Source organism: Corvus brachyrhynchos, unplaced genomic scaffold, assembly GCF_000691975.1.
Source record: "Corvus brachyrhynchos isolate BGI_N302 unplaced genomic scaffold, ASM69197v1 scaffold115, whole genome shotgun sequence".
Classification (NCBI taxonomy): Eukaryota; Metazoa; Chordata; class Aves; order Passeriformes; family Corvidae; genus Corvus; species Corvus brachyrhynchos.
The window spans coordinates 10,619,745-10,638,720 of record NW_008239553.1 but is presented as its reverse complement, the minus strand read 5'-3'; the positions used below and the strand labels follow the sequence as shown (position 1 = coordinate 10,638,720).

The following is an 18,976-nucleotide window of genomic DNA, read 5'->3' as shown; positions in this document are numbered from 1 at the left end:
CTCAGCTGCAGCGACAAAAGGGCTTTCCGGCCCCGCAAAACTGAAAGGCAGCAGAAGGAGGGAGTTGCACCATGGACGCCGGGGTGCACCGCGGGGGAGGGGAGGGGAAGAAGGGTGAGGGGGAGGCCTTGCGGGACGCTTCTCCCGTCCCCACCGATACTGCGGTCTCCTTGGCAGGCCCTCAGTGGCCCAGCGCACAGCCTTGCAGTATCTGTCTGCCCCCAGCTTGCTCACCAAGAACGGGTTTTTGTTGGTCTTGGCCACGCCAAGCTTCCTGTGCCGAAGATCTGACCATTAAACAACACAAAGATGTGAATATTGCCCCTGTCTGAACTGCATTTTCATTTCTACCTATCACTTTCATTCATTTCCTTTCCCAGCTGAGATGTTCAAAGATACTTCTTGGTGAATGGAAGATTTGTGCATGGTTAGAGATCTGAGATGGGAGGTGCATGGGACACTGGCATGGAGCTAGTGAGGCAAGGAGAGAAATGTGCTTGGATTCCAACCTCAGTCACTTGATGAATTCACTGTCAAGCTAGGGGTATCGTGTCCATCCCCAAGATGGGGATACAACGCTGCCCTTATTTTGACAGTTGTTTCTCTGTTTCTGGAGTCATCCATTTTTTGCCTCCTGATCGGGATTTTAAATTAATTTTTGTTGTACAATGTACCTCAAAAGCAACCACTCCCCCGCTACCACCCTGTCTTTCCCCAGCAGCCTTTTCACTGGGGGACGTCTTTGAACAGCAGTGACCGAGCACCTCTGCAGTGCTCTGCAGGGAGGCAGAAGCACACACGCTGGGGTCCAGGAGCTTTCTGTGCTTTGGGGGAGCTGTGGAGGATAAATGCCATTATGGGATATCTTCTGCAAGTGACAGCAGTTTAATTACAAGCTGGATGAGGCTGGAATGGTTTATGCCACTGACAACACTTTAGGATACCCTATTATCAGCCTTCTCCAGACCTTACATGCTGTTTTGTAAAGGACAAAGAACCTGTGATCAGTGCTGCTGTTCCCTCTGTGCTGACAGTCCCTGTGCCAGTCCTGCTCAGCTTAAAGGGCACCTGTGGAGAGGACACACAAGGACATCTCCCTTCCCCCCTGCCCCCATGCAAGCGGTGTCCACTGGAAATCTGTCTCCTACAGAAGGAGAGGAGGCAATGCAGGATCTTCACTTTACTCCTCATGAACTTGGGGCTGAGCTTGTACTTCAGAAAGTGCAGGGATTCAGGGAATGCATTTGCACTTTATAATTGAGCAGAAATTCCAGCACAGTCATGTGTGTCTGCTCCTTTCCTAAGCAGAAATACCTGCTTCTCTCTTGCAATGCTCTAAATCCCATAGGAAGCCCTGCTTATGCATTGTTTTCAGGATGATTCCTTGTGGCAGAGAATTTGCCTTGGAGTTGAAGCTGCGGGGCTGCGTACCCCTCTTTGGTATTACTTGATTTTCAGATGCCAGCTATAGTGAATAGCTTTGAAATTTACCAAGACAAAACTCCCCTTTGCCTTGAAGAGGAGATCCAGCCTTGGGCATGAATTCACGAGTGCTTGCAGTAAAAAGAGCTTGTTCTTGTTACTGTCAGGTTGGTCTGGTTGGTTGGTTTTCAGACTGAGCCAAATGGTTATTAAAATGGATGGTGCTCCTATTCTGGCAAGCTGTCACTTCACAGCGTTCCCAGTTCTCTCATGAGAGTGCTTTCCCAGCCCGCCTCCCCGGCTCCAGGGGCAGAAGATAAGCCAGAAGAAAAGGTTCTCCCTAGCCAAGTGTTTGTCTGAAGTGTCCCAGCTACTCTGGAATGATTAGCATCTTTTCTCCCTATGCCTTTTCTGCATTCATGTGTTCCCATTGCATCTGAAATTGAATGATAAAGTATTTTCAAATAACGGAAGCCGCATATGGCATCAGATTATTGCACTGTGAGTGCCACCCTTTACTCTCTGCATGCATGTGATAATTGGGGGTGTCACTGTTCAAATAACAAGACAGGACATCAGGTGCACTTAAACTCTCAAAGATGGAAAAGGACCAACCATACACACCCCACCACCAACCCCAGATACTCTATTTCAGCTATAAAATCAAACGTCACTGTCTTAGAACCACAAGTATGTGACTCCACAGGTATTGATGCAGCGTTTGAGTGTACCTCAGTCTGTTTTACTGAGCCTGCCAAGGAAATGGGAAAACCATGTTGAAGGCATATAGTCAAGTGGCTTGGGTGAGTCAGGGCTGTGGCATGAGGTCGCCTGATGGTTAGGAAGAAGCAGCAGACAGGCAAGGAGGATTAAGCCTGGCCTTGCATGTAGTGTGGTTGTCATTTTTTTCCCAAATTGACTGTTTCTACCCTCAGGTAGGGTACCAGGCTAAATGGGGTAGCAGCCTCATTTGCTTGCAGTAACACCATTTCCAGGGTGTTTAGGTACTGCCTGCAGCCATTAAGGAAGCGAGGGTCAGGAGGTGATAGGAGTCACCAGGCTGCTGGCTCCTCTACCTCCCCTCACTGCCATTGGGATTTTTGTTTGGGACAGACTATATCTTCCTCCTTCCACCACGAAGGAATATTTGCCTTAGTGGCTGCACACTGATGCCACTGAATAATTTGGGGTGAGAAATCAGGACTTCAGATAAAGTTCAACTGATTTATAAGGGAGACACAGGATTTTCCAAGTTGTGCAGCTCTTGCGGGTGCCCTGAGCAAACAATGACCCAGACAAACCCTGTCCCCTCTGCGCAGTCTGCCCAGCAGAGGGAGTGCGTAAGAGCAGTGCAGGGCAGGGACAGCCAAGGCAAACCCTGCCCTCCTTGTCATCCCTGGGCAATGGGCACCTTTGCCAGGGGGTAGGAAAGAGCTGGTTATTGCAGGTGGCTGCAATATCTGTACCTATTTGCCCTGTATCTCTCAGCACTCGCTGCAGAGCACTGTTGTGCTTGCTCAGCCAGGTTGCAGGGCCCAGGTACTCAGGGCAGAGAGCCCTCAGGGATATCTTCTTGCTGGAAGATAGAGTTGACCAAAACAAAAGGCTGCTGGGCACCATGTATCTTTTGAATTAATCACCTGAAAGACCGTATCTCTTTCAACAATAAATAAAAGTAGCACCAGCACCAAAATGTCTTTTTCCTAGGATAAAAGACATGCATGTTACTCTTGTGAAAATATTCTGTGGTCTTTCTTTTCACAGATCAAGATATGGATTATATCCTTAGCCATCAAAGAGATTATCTTCTCAGTGTTTATGAATTTACTTTAGTCTGTAAGCATAGTCTAGTCAAGAAAATATCCCTGTAAAATTGGAGTATGGCATGACAAGTGTCATCTTTTCTCATGGCATCCATCTGAATGCTGGTCAGTTTACAAGTAAAAAAAAATACTTTCTGGAAATGGAAGCTATATTAATATTAAGTTTGAAATTATATGGAAATGATATTAAGTTTGTTCTTTGTTTTGCATCCCCTCTGGATGACTGATCCTGCAGGCAGGAATGACCAGCACATTGCAGCAGGGCTGTGGGAGGCAGAGCCTGCTCCCCTCCTCCAGCTGCATAGCTCTGGACCATTTCCTGTTTGCATACCTAATCTGACACTTCTGCAGGGGCAGATTGAATAAGAATGTATCACTTCTTAAAGTCAGTGTTCTGATCTTAGCCAAAATATAAGGGGTTGGTGTAAAGTACTTCACCCCTTCCCCTTGAAGTCATGCTTACGTGGAGAGTCTTCAGTGAATTCTAATAGACACAGGATTAGGTTCTGTGTCTGTTTTGGGGCTCTGCCTAGGCTTATTCACAAAATCTTACCTAGATGTCTATCTTTTTCTCTTTTCTGCCCTTTTAATTTTTTCCTAGTACAGGTTTTGGTTGGCTGTCCAAGATCTCAAGAAACAACCTTTACAGGATGTGACCACCAGAGTGGAAGAAATCTGGCAAGAGTTTCTAGCTCCTGGGGCCCAAAGTGCTATCAACCTGGATTCCCACAGCTATGAGAAAACAAGCCAAAATGTCAAAGACCCAGGGAGATATACATATGAAGATGCACAGGTTAGTTTTTGATTTTGTGGAACTACTGCTAATGAAACTCTCAGTTTTAATATGACATTCCACTATCACATTGTCACTGCTTAGTCGTAAGAAAAAGGAGATGCACAGTTTGAAGTGACTTTGAGGATATCTATTCAAGCTGGGTAAATTATATTTTTGTTGAATCTATCTGTTGTAACAGGCTAAGGTTTCTCTGGGAGCAAATGTTCCAAAATCTACAAGTCTGGAAGGTACTGCAAGCTGGAGCCATGTCTCAGAGAAAGCACGGGTGAAAGAGTGCTATACAGTTCAGCCTGTCTCTCTGTACTACCTGTCACCAAAGTCTGGCATATTTACAGAATGGCCGATGTCATATCAAAATCTTGGCTAATACACTTTTTCTGTAATGTATTTATTTATAGCTAGTTATATCCTCCTGCCAAACCCCAAACGCAGCAGCTCCCTCCAACACAGCTAGAAATTTGTCCACCAGACAATACCTTAGAGTAATGATAGGACAGTAGGCAATGCAGTGAGCTTAATCCTTCCCTCCTAAGGCTCCAGCTTTATCAGGGAAATTTCACAGATAAACTGTACACAGAAAATGCCTTGAGGAAAACAGATAATTTGAGAAAAATTGTTACAAGCAAGAATAAAGCTGCATAGCCTTCTGGAAAGTGAAAATATAATTTTGTAATTTTTAAAAAAGAAAAAGGAAGAAGGGATCATTTAGCAAATATTACTAGGGACACAATTAAAAGATATCTTCCTCATAATCATTTTTATCACAAGATGTAGTAAAACCAACAGCAAATGAAAAGAATTCCTGGGTTTTGGTGTGGTTTTTTTTTTAAATTGACATTCAAAGGTAATTCTTCAAAATACTCCACTAACAAAATACTTTCATCTCAAGAGGAGATGTTGTGGACCACTTATACAAGGTTAGGCAATGAATTTTTCAAACCAGCATCAAATACTCTATTTTCCTGAATGCGATCTTGCTCCTTGGGGCTAGCATAGAAGGAATGTATGTGAAGTTTCAAGGCAGTCCCCTGTGAATATCAGGCAACTTAAATGCCCTTTTTAGAGCTGAGAAATACAGGAGTATGAAGACATTCTGGCTAAGATGTATTCTTTGCTTGGCAGTTGTAGTGAAAAAGAACTTCTGCATTACCTGAAAAAAGTGATGATGGCAAAATGCAGGCTAGAGCAGAAAGGTGAATAATGGGGGAATTGATTAAATTGATAGGTAGAAGTACTAAGAATAAGATGAATGTTTAGATGATGAGTATTTAATTAGAAGAAGACATGGAGGGTTTAGCCTTGAACTGATCAGTTCACAATGTAATTGCCATTCAGAGGGGAGTTGATACAATCAAGCTCTGGAGCCCTGGCAGTTAGACTGCAATTTTAGCTTCTTGGGTTAATTTTATTTCAGTGGATTTTTACACTGACAGATGTCCTCAGTTCATCTGTTGTGGTTCATGGACACAGAAATATGAGGCAAAGGTAAACCTTCAGGGCCAGCTGTGGTTATCTTGGAGGTTGAATCTATGCCAAGAGAGGATAGCACAATGCAAAAGGTGAACCCAGTTACCTTCTTGTGCAGTGGGCTTCTGGTAGCTCTCCAGAGGCCAAGCAAGCTGTTTGTGGCTGCTTGACTGGATAGCTGCGAAGGCTGTCTAACAAAAGAAGGAAGAAGAAGGACACTGCTGAAGGGTGTAGCGCCCTGGTAGAGCTGGAGCAATGTTGGCTTTTGCTGGCTTATCCTGGAGAAGGAACATTTTTGTTTGCACATCCACTTCATGGTAGCCAACATAGATCGCCCCAGGGTGCTCTAAATCTCCCAGGTACTGCCGCAGTGTCTCTCGCAGGTCAGCCCTGCCACCACAGAGGCTCTTGTCCATGAATCTGCAGCAGCTGCCTTATCTCAGCACCCTGGCATCAGGAGCCCATGGGAGCTCCCACACATCCCACATTCCTAGGCACTCAACCAGACACAACTAGTCAAAACACCCTTTGTGGGAGGGAAAATATGAGTGTTGTCCTGTCCCGTGTAGCTTTAGCACAAAGAGGAAAACAACTGAAATGTCCTTGTAAGTAAAGAACAAGAAAAAATTACTTTACTCAACAGCACATTCTTTGAATGCCTGCAGCTGTGAGACACTTAGAGGAAGGAAAATTGTTGGCTAAACTGAGAAAATTAGTTTGGTACTCCTGCGATGGAAGAATAGGAGAAGGTGATGTGGCACTCTAGTCATGACTTGAGAGATCCACAAAATGGCAATTCTGTATAAAAAGCACTGGAAATGGACACACTGCTGTACTTGGGAAGGGCAAGGTATAGCAGAGCACATTCAGGCCAGCAAATGCTTTATAACAGGAAGTTGAAAGCAAAGCATCGTTTGTTATCAGGTTCTTAACAGTCTACGCTGGTGTGCTTCTTGGCACAACCTTGGCTCCCAGCCCCAAAGAACTCTCCCAGATGCTGCTCAACCATCTGGTAAGGCAGCTAGCCTAGATAAAAACAAGGAGAAAGGGGCTCTTGGCAAACATGCCTCTCACTTCAAACCTCTTTGTCCCTAGGCCAGTCATGGTCTGAAAGCAAATGGTTCCTCTGTTTAAGAAAATCTCAGCTCCAAATCTGAGTCCTCAAAGGGCTCCTAACTCAAACCTGAATTTGGTGTGTACTTATTATTTCAGAGAGACCTCTCTCTGAGATGGATTCCTGTACCACAGAAGCAAGTGTTTTGCCATTTCCTCATCTCAGCTTAGGATACTTGCCATGCTGTATGTCCCTCAGTGCTGCTGCACTCCACAGTCCTGCACTGCTGGGCTTGCATAGAGCTGCCCCTCTTGCTGTGGCTCCCACAGGTGCCGTTGCCCACTCCATGCCTGGCTCAAGCTGTGCCAGCACATCTCAGCTCTGAGCAGAGTGTGCTGTGCTGGCTCAGCCTGCACTCCCCTCCCCAGCTGTCCAGTTTATTGGCATCCCCATTCTCACGCAGCCCAGTGCTGCTCCTGGCTCTGTCCTCATTGTCAGCTGTGCCAGCTATATTGGTCCGCAGCACCTTCTGTCATTTTAGTGCTGGGCCCCTCCAGAGGGGAGCCTACCAATTTAGCTGATTATTTTCTGCTCTTAAACAACTGTCCTCGGAGTAAAATATTATGATTATCAAACCATTTTCACTGGGGAGTAAAGCAGCTTTTAATACAAGGGGCATCATCAGGAAAGGTCAGTTCAATTAAACAGTGAAGTACTTAGCCGGATGTAAGCTCCCACAGGAGTTATCAGCATCATTGAACAACCAATGTGGAGCCCTGCAATATGAAGCAGGCACCGTCAGCTCTGGAAAGTAAATAGGTTTGGGTCCATCTGAATGGCCTCTTTTGGCTAATGAAGCTGCTGACAGCCAAAGTAATTCATCTTTACATGGAAACACAGAGCTGTGAGTGTGACAATTATGGCTTATCTGTACAACACATTATTCGTTTTTTAACCATTCTCCCCCTACCCCCATCAAGCATGTCCTTGCCTCCCCTGAAATGTCTTTCTGCCTTCAGAAGGTCTTTAATCCCTTCCTCAGTCCCTTGGTGTTGGAAGCTAGGATCACAAGGATGCATTGTGTTTCCTCAGTAATGTTTTTAGGGACATTTAGTCTACGTTTACTGGTAGGCTTCAGAGCCAGGTGTACTAGAGTAAGGTAAGCCACACAGTTGTCTTTGGAATTCCTTTCTGTTTTCTTTGTTTATTTTTATTCTTTAATAAATAAAATAGAATTTTAGATCGACATCCCTTTACCTGAAGTAACTATGAAGATGATTCAGGGAAATTCAGTTCTAATCCAGGCTCAGTTAGGGATTTTAACTGTTCTTTGCAGATCCTTGGCTAATTCCAGGGCAGATTTAGACTATAATGCTAAACTCCAGGCAGCTCAAACCAGAAATGTACCTGTACCAGATTTGAAACATAGAATAATTTGGGACAGAAGGCATGATCTTTAAAGATCATCTAGTCCAGCTTCCCTGAAATGAGCAGGGTACATCTTCAACTAGATCATATTTCTCAGAGCCCTGTCCAACCTGACCTTGAATGTTTCCAGAAATGGGGCATCCACCACATCTCCGGGCAACCTGGGCCAGGGTTTCACTATCTTCATTGTAAAAACTTTCTTCCTTAAATCTGGTCTTGAGATTTGAGCCCAGTTCATGCTCTCAGCTGCCCCAGGTGTAGTTCAGTTTGTTCTGGACTGTGACAGAGATATGAGTCCTTGCAGGATTCATCAGTGGTCAGTCATCAGTTTGCATTCTGGTTGTAACAAGAAGCTCAAGGTGTTGACAGAACTTGACAGGATCCTGTTGAATTCAATACCAAACTCCAAGTTTACGCAAGGATCTCTTGGAAGTGAAATGTCATTTTGCACCAAGAAGGGAGAATGAGGTGTGGCTTCTCTTGACTTTGTGTTTTCAAGCATGCACAGGATGTGAAAGGCCTGGTGTCTATTCAGTGGCCATACAGAACTCCATTTGTCGGTCTGGAGCAAAACCATAGCATGGAAGGAAAATGTGAAAATAATCATTCATTGTGTGTCTGTATCATCTTTCATGTAAGAACTTGAAGAAACATTATTCCTATTTTCTTAAAGTTTTGCCCAGTCACCCTAGTTACATGCATGCCTGTAAAGGACGATGACTAAGGATGGAGAATCAGGGTTACAGCAAAGCAGCTCTGGTTGGCAGTGCAGGCAGCCAGCAAGGGGGCATGGGGCAGACCAAGGTGCTCTGCCTCTAAGAGGGGATCAAGTCCACCTGAGCCAGTGCTGCTCAGAGACCTTGAACCTGCAGTACGGGGAATTGAAAGCACTGCGGCACTGCATCAATATTTATACATGAATGGTGTGCCCAGGGCTCCTGGAGGCTTTTGACAGCCTGCACCTTCCTGTGGAGGTTAGGGACTGAACAAGGAGACTTGACCTTTATTCCCTTCTCCTTCTTTGGCTCTGATTCTGTGGAGCTGGAGGACAAAATCCTTCCTTACACTGCACTCTGGTTGTCTTCCTTGTATTTGGGTTATGGTGACTGTAGAAAACATACAGAGTCTCACTGTTGTGTATTTGTTACACTTAGCAGAAAAAATTGCAAGCTCCTGCACTTGTGGATTTCACAAAACAACCTACAACCAAACAGAATCTAAAATCAAGAGCCCCACAAATACGGCTGGAAGAGTAGTCTGGAACAAAAACAGCAAAGTGATGGTGGAGGCTTATGCTGGTGTGCCTGATGTACAGAGCAGGAAATAAAAGGCTTGAAGCAGAAGTTTACATAGGAGCAGATACTTTGTGTTATTATTTTGCTGTTTTGGTTTGTTGGGAGTTTTTTTCAAAATGCACATATGCACCACACATCAGAAAGTATTTCTTTTCATCTTTTGCCTTCCATTTTAATTTTTGCTTTAGCAGTCATGTTATATGAAAAACATCTACCATTCAGCCTTTGTCTTGCTGTTCCCTTTCTGTCTCTGAAGGCATCAGGGATCAAACTACTGTCTAAGTTAATGTCCTTCTGTCACACACAAGCAGGAAAAAGTCACGAGTGACCTCTCTCCTTGCAGACACAGTGACAGAAGGCAATAGATCTCTCCAAATGAAAGATCATGGGAATGGGGTAACAAGAACAGTCAGCATATTCCCACAGGACAATAGTCTGCCTGTTATTCAGGGTGCTGATCCTGCCAAGCTGTCTAAAACTACATGCATGAGTATTAACAGTGCCTCAGTGCCAGACGTTTCCTACCTCCAAAAAATACCTTTAGATAGATTACATGGGAAAGTCTCTAGCTTGCTCAAAAATTGAATTCAGCACTCAGACTCTGGGACTCTTGTGTCAGTAGTGTGCACTGTGCTTCTTGAAAGCAAGAAACAACTGCATGTCAGATCCAGAACAAGAGAATTTCCTCTTCATGTGAAGGTCAGGAAGCTGCTGATACTGTTTCTTTTCTCCCAAATAGGGAGTGAAAGTCCTTGCAAGTGCATCCTTTTATCTAATCAAGAAGCCAGAGCTCCAGGAGGCACTTCTCACAGACTTCAGGGGTATGGTCCCCTCCCGCTAAACCCATGCATTGCAGCAACACTGTGGTCTTTAATTTTTTAAGGTGTTGTTACCTCTTTAAGTGTTCACACTTCTAATTAAAAATTTAGGAAAAAAATCCCTGGGAAGATCTATCAGCAATGCATTTCACATCTCTGCTCAGCCCACAGCAGGTATGGGCTGTCAGGATGGGGTTTGTTGGCAAACAGTTAAAAGATTCAATATACATTTAGACTCTGAGATCTTGAGCTCAACCACTTAACAGCAGCCCAAGATGACATAGCAGCAGGTATCTTACAGTCAAAATGTTGATGAGGCATGGAAAACTGTTTATCTATCCAGTACATGTTCTCTAGGTAGGCATCCAAGCAGGGTTGGTGTTCCCTATCTCAGCATTGCCACCTTTACTCAGAAGCTGTGTTCTGCTTGTTTCTGCAGAACTGTATCCTGCTCTATCACCATCTCCTATGGAACACAGAATGCCCCACTGAAATAGAATTTTCTTCTGCTGTGTGAGGGGTTCTGCATGTTCCTCTCCATGGTACAGTTCAGCTTTTTGGCAGGATTTTTACAGAGAAAACAAAGAGGAAGCTGCTGACAGCCTGCAGGTATCAGGGTGTTAACCAAAAGTAGTTACACCTCATAGCTGTACAACAGCATGCACAAGAGGGAAAAACCTCATCTTCATTGCTGCAGCTCCTACATATTGTATTGTTTGGAAAAGAAATGCCAGTCTCCCAAATGCCACAGGAGGTTTTCCCCTCCTCCCAGGCAAAATCTTTTCACTTGGGCTTTTTGCCAGTAGCCAGGATTTGGCCCATATTGAGAGAATCAGCCTCTTAGCCACGATCATTGTTCTCAAAACCTAAAGCTGCTCATATGGCGTTAGACTCCCGGCAGCCCACTCTTGTCTCCCAGGATAGCCCTTGCTATATTTAGGACTAAATCCTCCTGCAGTACCAGGCTGACCCCTTAACTGCACAGCACTCAACAACCCTTTGCCTCTAGTCCTCTGCACTGTGTCTGCCATGGACCCTCGACAGCTCTGCCCTCACATTTGTGTTTGAAGATACGAAGCAAACCAGTTGTCTCATCAATTTACAGAGGAGCCATAGCTAAATTTATGTGTTACTTTTATCAATGTGCTTTTCCATGAAAGATTTACATTGTGTTTCCAACTATGTATCTACAGGGCTAAACAAAGGATTTCTGTGTATTAGTCAAAATGAGCTCTCATTGCTTACAGTTACCCCTCTTGCTAAGGCTCTTTCTTACATTCCTGTGCCTTCAGCCCTGTGTAATTTCATTTGTGGGCTGAAAAAAAACTTTATGCTTTTTAGTTTAGCAGGGAGGTTAGTCTATATTACAGGATAATTATTAATCTTTTTTTTTTCCCTTAATAGTAAAAGCAACTTGATTGAGTGTGAAGAAAATGCACCAGCTAAAACTCAGTGTAAATTATCATGTCCCTTGAATACTTGAGTGGCAAAAAAGGTACTGCTCAGATTTTCCAGAGCAATTCACTTTTAGGCCAAGACCCTTATGTGCCATTTGCCAATCTGAAGCATTTCTTTTCCAACTATAAATCCAGGAAAGCCTCGCAGTCCCACAGCAGTCGGAGCACCCAGTATCCCCTGGCCCTGCTAGATGGCAGCACTGCCGGGTACCAGAGAGGCTCCGGGAAGGGGCTCACCCTGGTTAATGCAGGCAGGGAGCTCAAACAGGCACTACAGCATTTTTGAGAAGAGTGAAATCCTAAATGCAGAGACCAGAATAAGCAGATCCAGAAGCGCTTTTAGTGGGGATTTGGAAACATGAACGGGAATTGGAATAAAACATACGTGTTTCCCTGCTTTCTCACCCCCACTGGTGTTTTCCCATCAAGTTCAATCAGGGCAAATGTGAAGGTCTCTTCTGCAGCTTCTTCACTGTTTGCCTCATCTCAGCGGTGCCTGCTACCAACTACTTCAGCTTTCAGAGCTGAAGCAGCAATTTTTACTGCTTTTTCTAAAGTGCATTTTGGCACCATCATTTAGGTTGAATGCAGTTGATCATAATTGCTCCTAAAAAGTGTTGCATTCAGTTTTGGCACAAGTAACTGCTAAAGAGTTTCTTTGCCTTTTTGGAAGATCCTGGTGGTGGTATGGTAGGTGGTCCTGCTGGTTGAACAGGATTCTTGAGGATGACCTGGGAAGAGTACAACAGAGTTAACAGGACACATCTCTAACAACCTGTGGATAGCAGGTTTTGCTGGCTGCAGTATGTGTGTGTGCTGGCACAGGGGTTAACCTCAGCTCCTTTGCCACAAATGTCTGTGCAGAGTAGAGGTGCCAACAGACAGGCACTAGGCTGCTGCCAAGTCTAATTGGAAGGTGCAGCAGTCACACACCATGTGTTCAGAGAAGCGTCTGCTTTCTTCTTCCCACGTCTTCTTTGTGCTATAGAGACAGCTCTTCCAAAAACAAACTCCAGGCAGGTTCTCAGCTGGCATCTCTTGCCATCCTTCCAGCAAAGGCCACAAGACCTTCACTCAGGCAGCACTCTCTCATGTGTGAATCTGCAGTAAATTCCTCCCCAGTGTCAAGCATACAGGTAGAACAAATATTAGCATTCACTGCACTATGCTGTTATTTATTTAGCTGTTTAATCTACTGCTTTACATTGCTTGTGGCCTTTTCTTCTAATGGATTTGTCTGACATGCTGCAAATCTCCCTTGCAGCTGGCCAGAGGGTTGGCTGCATGCTTGCAATACAAAAGGGGTCTCCAAATCAGCTCTCACTAATTAATACCAGGTGTTGGTGACAGGGTGAAGGAGCCCTCCAAAACAGTCCAGAAGATGTTAGTGGAATAGCTACAGCAAGGAGGGTAAAGTGGGCCTTTGCAGCTCAAGTGCATCTCCACAGCTACCTAGCCTTAGTGTAAACCCCCCAAAATTAGCTAAAAATCGTGGAACAGAATCATTAAGATTGGAAAATACCTCCAAGGTCATCAAGTACAATCTATGACTGAACACCAGCATGTCAATTAAATCATAGCACTAAGTGCTACCTCCATTCATTTCTTGAACACTTCCAGGGCAGGTGACTCCACTGTCTCCCTGGGCAGCTCATTCCATTGCTTAACCACCCTTTCAGTGAAAAAATTATTCCTGATGTCCAACCTGAACCTCTGCTGGTGCAGCTTGAGGCTGTTTCTGCTTGTCCTGTCACTGGCTGCCTGGGAGAGGAGGCTGACCCCACCTAGCTACAGTCTTCTTTCAGACAGTTCTAGAGAGTGATACGGTCTCCCCTGAGCCTCCTTTTCTCCGGGCTGAACAACCCCAGCTCCCTCGGCTGCTCCTCATATGAGTGACTTTCTAGACTGTTCACCAGTTTCGTTGCCCTTCTCTGGACATGCTCCAGCACCTCAATTTCTTTCTTGTAGAGAGGGGCTCAAAACTGGACATGGGAATTGAGGTGTGGCCTCAGGAGTGCTGAGTACAGGGGGACAATCACTGCCCTGGTCCTGCTGGCCACACTGTTCCTGATACAGGCCAGGATGCCACTGGCACACACTGGCTCATGTTCAGCTGCTGTTCACCAGCTCTCTCAGGTACCTTTCTGCCAGGCAGCTTTCCAGTCACTCATCCCCCAGCCTGTAGCACTGCATGGGGCTGTTGTGACCCAGGTGTAGGACCTGGTACTTCACCTTGCTGAACCTCATACAATTGGCCTTGGCCTGCTGATCCAGCCTGTCCAGATCCCTCTGCAGAGCCTTCCTACCCTCCAGCAGATCAACACTCCCACCCAGCTTAGTCTCATCTGTGAACTGGCTGATGGTGCACTTGATCCCCTCATCCAAATCATCAACAAAGACATTGAAGAGGGCTGGCCCCAATACTGAGCCCTGGGGTCACCGCTGGTGACTGGCTGCCAGGATCTAACTCCATTCACTATCACTCTCTCGGCCCAGCCATTCAGACAGCAAAGAGTGCACCTCTCCAAACTGTGGGCTGCCAGCTTCTCCAGGAGAAGGTCATGGGAGACAGTATTGACAGCTTTGCTGAAGTCCAAGTGGACTAAATCCACAGCCTTTCCCTCATCCACCAGGTAGGTCACCTGGTCATAAAAAGAGATCTGGTTGGTCAGGCAGGATGTGCTTTTCCTATACCCATGCTGGCTGGGCCTGATCACTTGGTTGTTCTGTATATGCTGTGTCATGGTAGTCAAGATGATCCGTTTCATAAATGTGCTAAATGGAAACCTGTGCTTGGAGGGAGCAAAGAATCTGCCATTTCCCCTTATTCCCCATCATCTAAAGTTTGCAGCTGTGTTTAGGCACAAACAGGGGAAAATTTCCATCAGCAAGTTCAAATTTAAGGGCTTTCTGGAATCTAGCTGGTGTTCAGAGTTCATGAGAAGATTGTGCTTGGCCTTCACAACTCCAAAAAAATCCCAAGCCTGTCACAGAATATCAGGATGGGTAAAAAACTGGTGGAATTAGGAATGGATGTTTAGCCAGCAATTCTTCTCTTATCATATATACACAAATCAGAGGAGAGAACCAAGGTTTTCTGCTAAAAAGAAATCTTTTTAACAGAGAACATAATTCCTGGGATCTACCACGTGCCTTGGGTGAGTCAGAGGTTATTATTTTTTTATCATTCAGGTTTTTTCCCACATTTTTCTTGAGTGTTCCCAAGGTCCTGTTTATCTGGCAGCTGTGCCCTGCTCAGGGTCATTGTGCTTTGACTACAAGGGGGAAGAGACACCTGAGATCACATTGCAGCACATCGATTTGAAGCAGGCGTAGCTTTGAAATGGTTTCTGCTATCTCAGCCACCTCCCACATTCCTGTCTGGATTGCAAACTTTCCTTATTTTTTCCTCCCCCTTTCCCCTCTTGTCAGGAATAATTTACAAAGTCTGTCCTTCATCTCTTTTGAAAGGTAAAGCTTGTGGAAGGAAAATAGCCAAGAGATGCTGAACCTTATCAGGGTTTATTTCCCTGCACTTAAGCTGTCAGCTCGCAGGGGTGGGATCTCCTGTTGATTTCACATAGTTGTCAAAGAGAATTTTTTTGTGATTTAGCTCATTGGTTCCTTTTTTTCTAGAAGGGGCATTTCCCCCTTTTAAATGTACTGTTTGTTCTTCTTTATATCGTGTAATGGTTGTGGCAAGTGGAATGGTTATGCTGTCTGAAGTGTAACTCTAGTGACAGAAGACTAGGTACAGAGAGTGTGCTCAGTGAAGCTGGACAGCCCCCAGGACCACTGTGTATTTTTCCCCATGATGGAGGAGATGTGATTCAGGTGCATAAGCACAAAAGAGGGTCTACCTTTTTCTCATGACAAGATGCAGGCAGATCTCATTGCCTCTGTTGCCTTGGTTCAAGAAATGGGAAACAACAGTAATGAGGGCGTTTGATAGCAAACCCGCACTGCTTGCAGGAGTCTTGTAAGGGAATTGTTTGCTTCCTGGAGATGAAATCCACTGCACTTACAAAAGCAGGTTCTTGTGTCACCCTCCATGTTAGACTGACATTTCCCAATGTGTATCCATCGTCACAGGGGAGCATCAGTACAGCCAGCACTGATCAACAGCATGCTGTGTGAGGGACTGAGTGACTGGTCAGCTCAAAACGCCAGGTTGCCAGGGCTCCCTCACACTTGTCAAGTCAGTCCCTGTCTCCACTTGCAGCTGCTACTGCAGTGGCCTGAGATGGCAGCTTGGTGCTCAGAAAGAGCTGGCAAGGCTGCAGGGGAGACCAGTGGGACACATGATGCCTGTCAACTGCTGGCCAAATCTTGAAAGACTTTTTTTTCCTGCCTTTTATCTGGTTTTATAAGCTACCTTGTTTAATGGTTTAATAGATCACTTGGGCAATTTTGTTAGATGATTGTTTTCAATCCTCGGGTTTGCAATGTAACTCCCTAAAGAATTGCTGTCTTAGGACTGGAACAGGGAGCTGAGACTGAGCCATGCTTGGGAAGTAGCACACAGCAATAGCTGGGAGAGGCTGCACTGCCTAGATGAAATGGTTCTCCTGCTCTTGTGCAGATAGGGCACAGGAACTTCCCATGGCACTTGTAAAGAAGTGTTGCAGTGATAATTCTGGACAGACTACTCACAGTGCAAGAGACTGGAATGCCCAGAGCTGCAGCTGCATAGTTAAAAATTACATGGGTAGTGCATTTACTTTTTATATTTAGGGAACCAGCAGTAGTGAGCTCATTACCCTGTAATAAGCAACTTAACAAAAAGGAGAATTATCTCAGTATAAGGATGGAAAGGCTCAAATTTCTTACCAGCACTGTCAGGTATGTCAGGGAGATTGTGCATGTTCATAAAGTCCATTGCACTGGAAGATTTCAGCCTTTAATGTGGGTGTCCTTTCTCCCCACCATGTGACAAAAAGGTGGAAAAAAATAGCTGCTCAGTAAAATAAAAAGTGAGAGACCAGTGGGTTGCAATGATCCAAAGTAAGCTAAAAATCTGTGACAGAGAAGGACAAGACAATTTGCACAAGTTGCATAGAGCAGCTAAATCCAAGTCCACACCTCTGCCTATTACTCAGGTTTCCACAAAAGAATATGGTCAGTTGTTAGACCTCCAGTAGCTTTCAGTGTATTTCGGAAATGAGGAGCGGCTAAACGCTAGCTGTAGGTTCTCCCTAGGAAGTTGCAGATTCTGGAAAGCATAAGAGAAAATAGCTTGGTGGCAAAAAACAGAGTAGGCTAAAGATCAAAACAAATGTCCCAGCCACTGGCGTTTCCTGTCCTGCAGCGAGATTTGTTGTGTAAGTGGGCCAGACACACACCGCAGCCACAATTTTAGCAGAAATATTCATGGTGCAGTCTCAGTGGGGATTTTGACTCTAGCAATGCAAGCTGTCCTCTACTGTTGCAAATTGGAAGGCAGTCTTTGCTGATCTGAGCAACTGGCTCAGACTTCCAGTAGGTGCTTCAGAAATGCAGTGTTGTAAAATAAATTACTAGTGTATCATTCATGCCTTCAGTCCAGAGCTTCTTGAAAGCAAGCCCTTTGAATTCTTACAATTAAAAAGTAAAGTTTGCTTCTGAAGCTATGCATGTCCCTCCTTTTCCTATGCCCAACCTTCTTTCTTCATTAGCATTCAATGCCTAGGAATAGTTATTCCCTGTTTGATTATATCTTTGGTGAACAGCTGAAAGGTAGTGGTGTTGCTGTTTAGTGATTCCAAGATGTGAAAAGCAGAGAAAATGCTTCATACCAATTAGCTACTGCAGTGGCATCAGGGCGGTGGCTGTGCAATAGTCCTATTGCAGGGAAGGGATTCAGTTAAGAAGTCAGCTTGTGGTTTATTTCATCTCAGGATCAAAGCAATTTTTTCTGCTTCTGACCGCCAAATATTGAGTTTACATTGTTTTAAGGTCAAATACATGAAGTCGTCTTGACATGAGCAAGAACGATAGTTGTCGCTGGCGTGCAGGTGGGTTGTATGGCCAGTCTCATGTGTTCTCCTTTGCCTCATTGTGTGGCAATGAAAACTGGATGTTATTTTCCAAAAATGTTATCATCATGTTTCAGACCAGACCTAGTTGTCTGACCACAGGTAAAAGAAACCATTTGGAGCCCAAAGACAGTAAAAAAATTAATGACATCTAGAAAAATGTTAATATAAATATCCCTGTCAGCCACCACATTGCCTCAGCCACAGCACCTTCCTGCCCACCTCAGCACCTCACCCACCAGCACCCTGCATGTATTGGCTGCTGCAAAGAGGACCACTAAGAGAATGAGGGCTCTGGAGATCCCTCAGGCCTTTGATGGGCTGTTGATGGGCTACAAGGTGCCCACTTACTCATTAGTCTCCTCATGGTCCTGGAAAAGCACCAGTTAGGTGGGTTTGTTTCCCAGGTAGTTACGAAGCACTCATTAGGAGGACGTGGAGTCTTCTTGGAAACTTTAAGAGGTAGCAGCACAGGTGAACTGATTGAGGTGTGGTTGGGTTTAAATCAACTGAGTCCTGAGTTTATGCTAATTGAAGTATTTAAGAGAGAACTGATGTTGAAAATCCTTATTCACACGAGAGAATCATATCCATGATGTGCATTATTTTCCCCCTTCTTGTCTTAAGGCGTCCTTGGCTCATTCTGTCCTGCATAAATAGAACAAATGTCCCACAGCTGGATGTCAATTCTTATGGCAATGCTGTACATGAGGAATATGAAACTGTGCCCTCCCATGTGTTTTTTCTGAAGCAAGAAGGGTGGCGGTTGCTAAATGGCTTTATATGAACAGTTCTATTGCAAAATCTTGTGCTGTCCTCTGGATAGGTAGAGCTGCACAAATGAGGATCTGTCAAGAATAAAAGCAAGTATGGAAATTAACCAGTAAAAATTGTTCCACACTAGGATGTAGCTCAAAGGATACATTTATGCTGTGTCAAAGAAAAACCGGTGGCCTTCATCAGACTACACCAAATAGTGTAAGAAAGCTGAATTAAGCAGTTCTTCTGTGTATAGATGGGTCATTGCTAATTACCCATGATGGTGAAGATAAGGGAATTCTGCTTGGCTTGTTAACACACTGAAATAAGCTATGCGACTTCTGTCTGGTTTGGCTCTTCTAAAGTTTCATGTACAATGGCTTTAGGGCAGGAGAGAACATTTCACATTGTATAATTAACTATAGATAAAACTACTCATTAACTCTATAAAAGTGCTTCCTTGGGCAAAGTCTAAAAGAAAGGTCCAAGGTGCCTGTTTTCCTCTTGAGCTCCTTTAGTGTGTTCTCAGTCATTATTTGGTCAAAGTATTTTGATTTGATTTTCGTGGTGCTTGGGACAATATCTTTTGTAAATCCAGGGATAACTAGGAGAAAAGCTGACTGTGTTAGGGGATTCTCAGCAG

General features: G+C 44.7%; 1 protein-coding gene across 7 annotated transcripts in view; it reads left to right on the top strand.

The window, feature by feature from the left end:
* The window catches only part of RGS6 (regulator of G-protein signaling 6), a 279,108-nt gene that overhangs the window by 229,495 nt on the left and 30,637 nt on the right, over positions 1–18,976 (top strand). For all 7 annotated transcript variants that reach the window (XR_001864479.1, XR_001864478.1, XM_017742089.1 and 4 more), the window contains exon 15: positions 3,852–4,038. Coding sequence is in view for 5 of the 7 variants with exons in the window: in XM_017742089.1 (XP_017597578.1) it covers positions 3,852–4,038 (187 nt within the window). In the remaining 2 variants the exon portion in view is untranslated. The remainder of the gene's footprint in view (positions 1–3,851; positions 4,039–18,976) is intronic.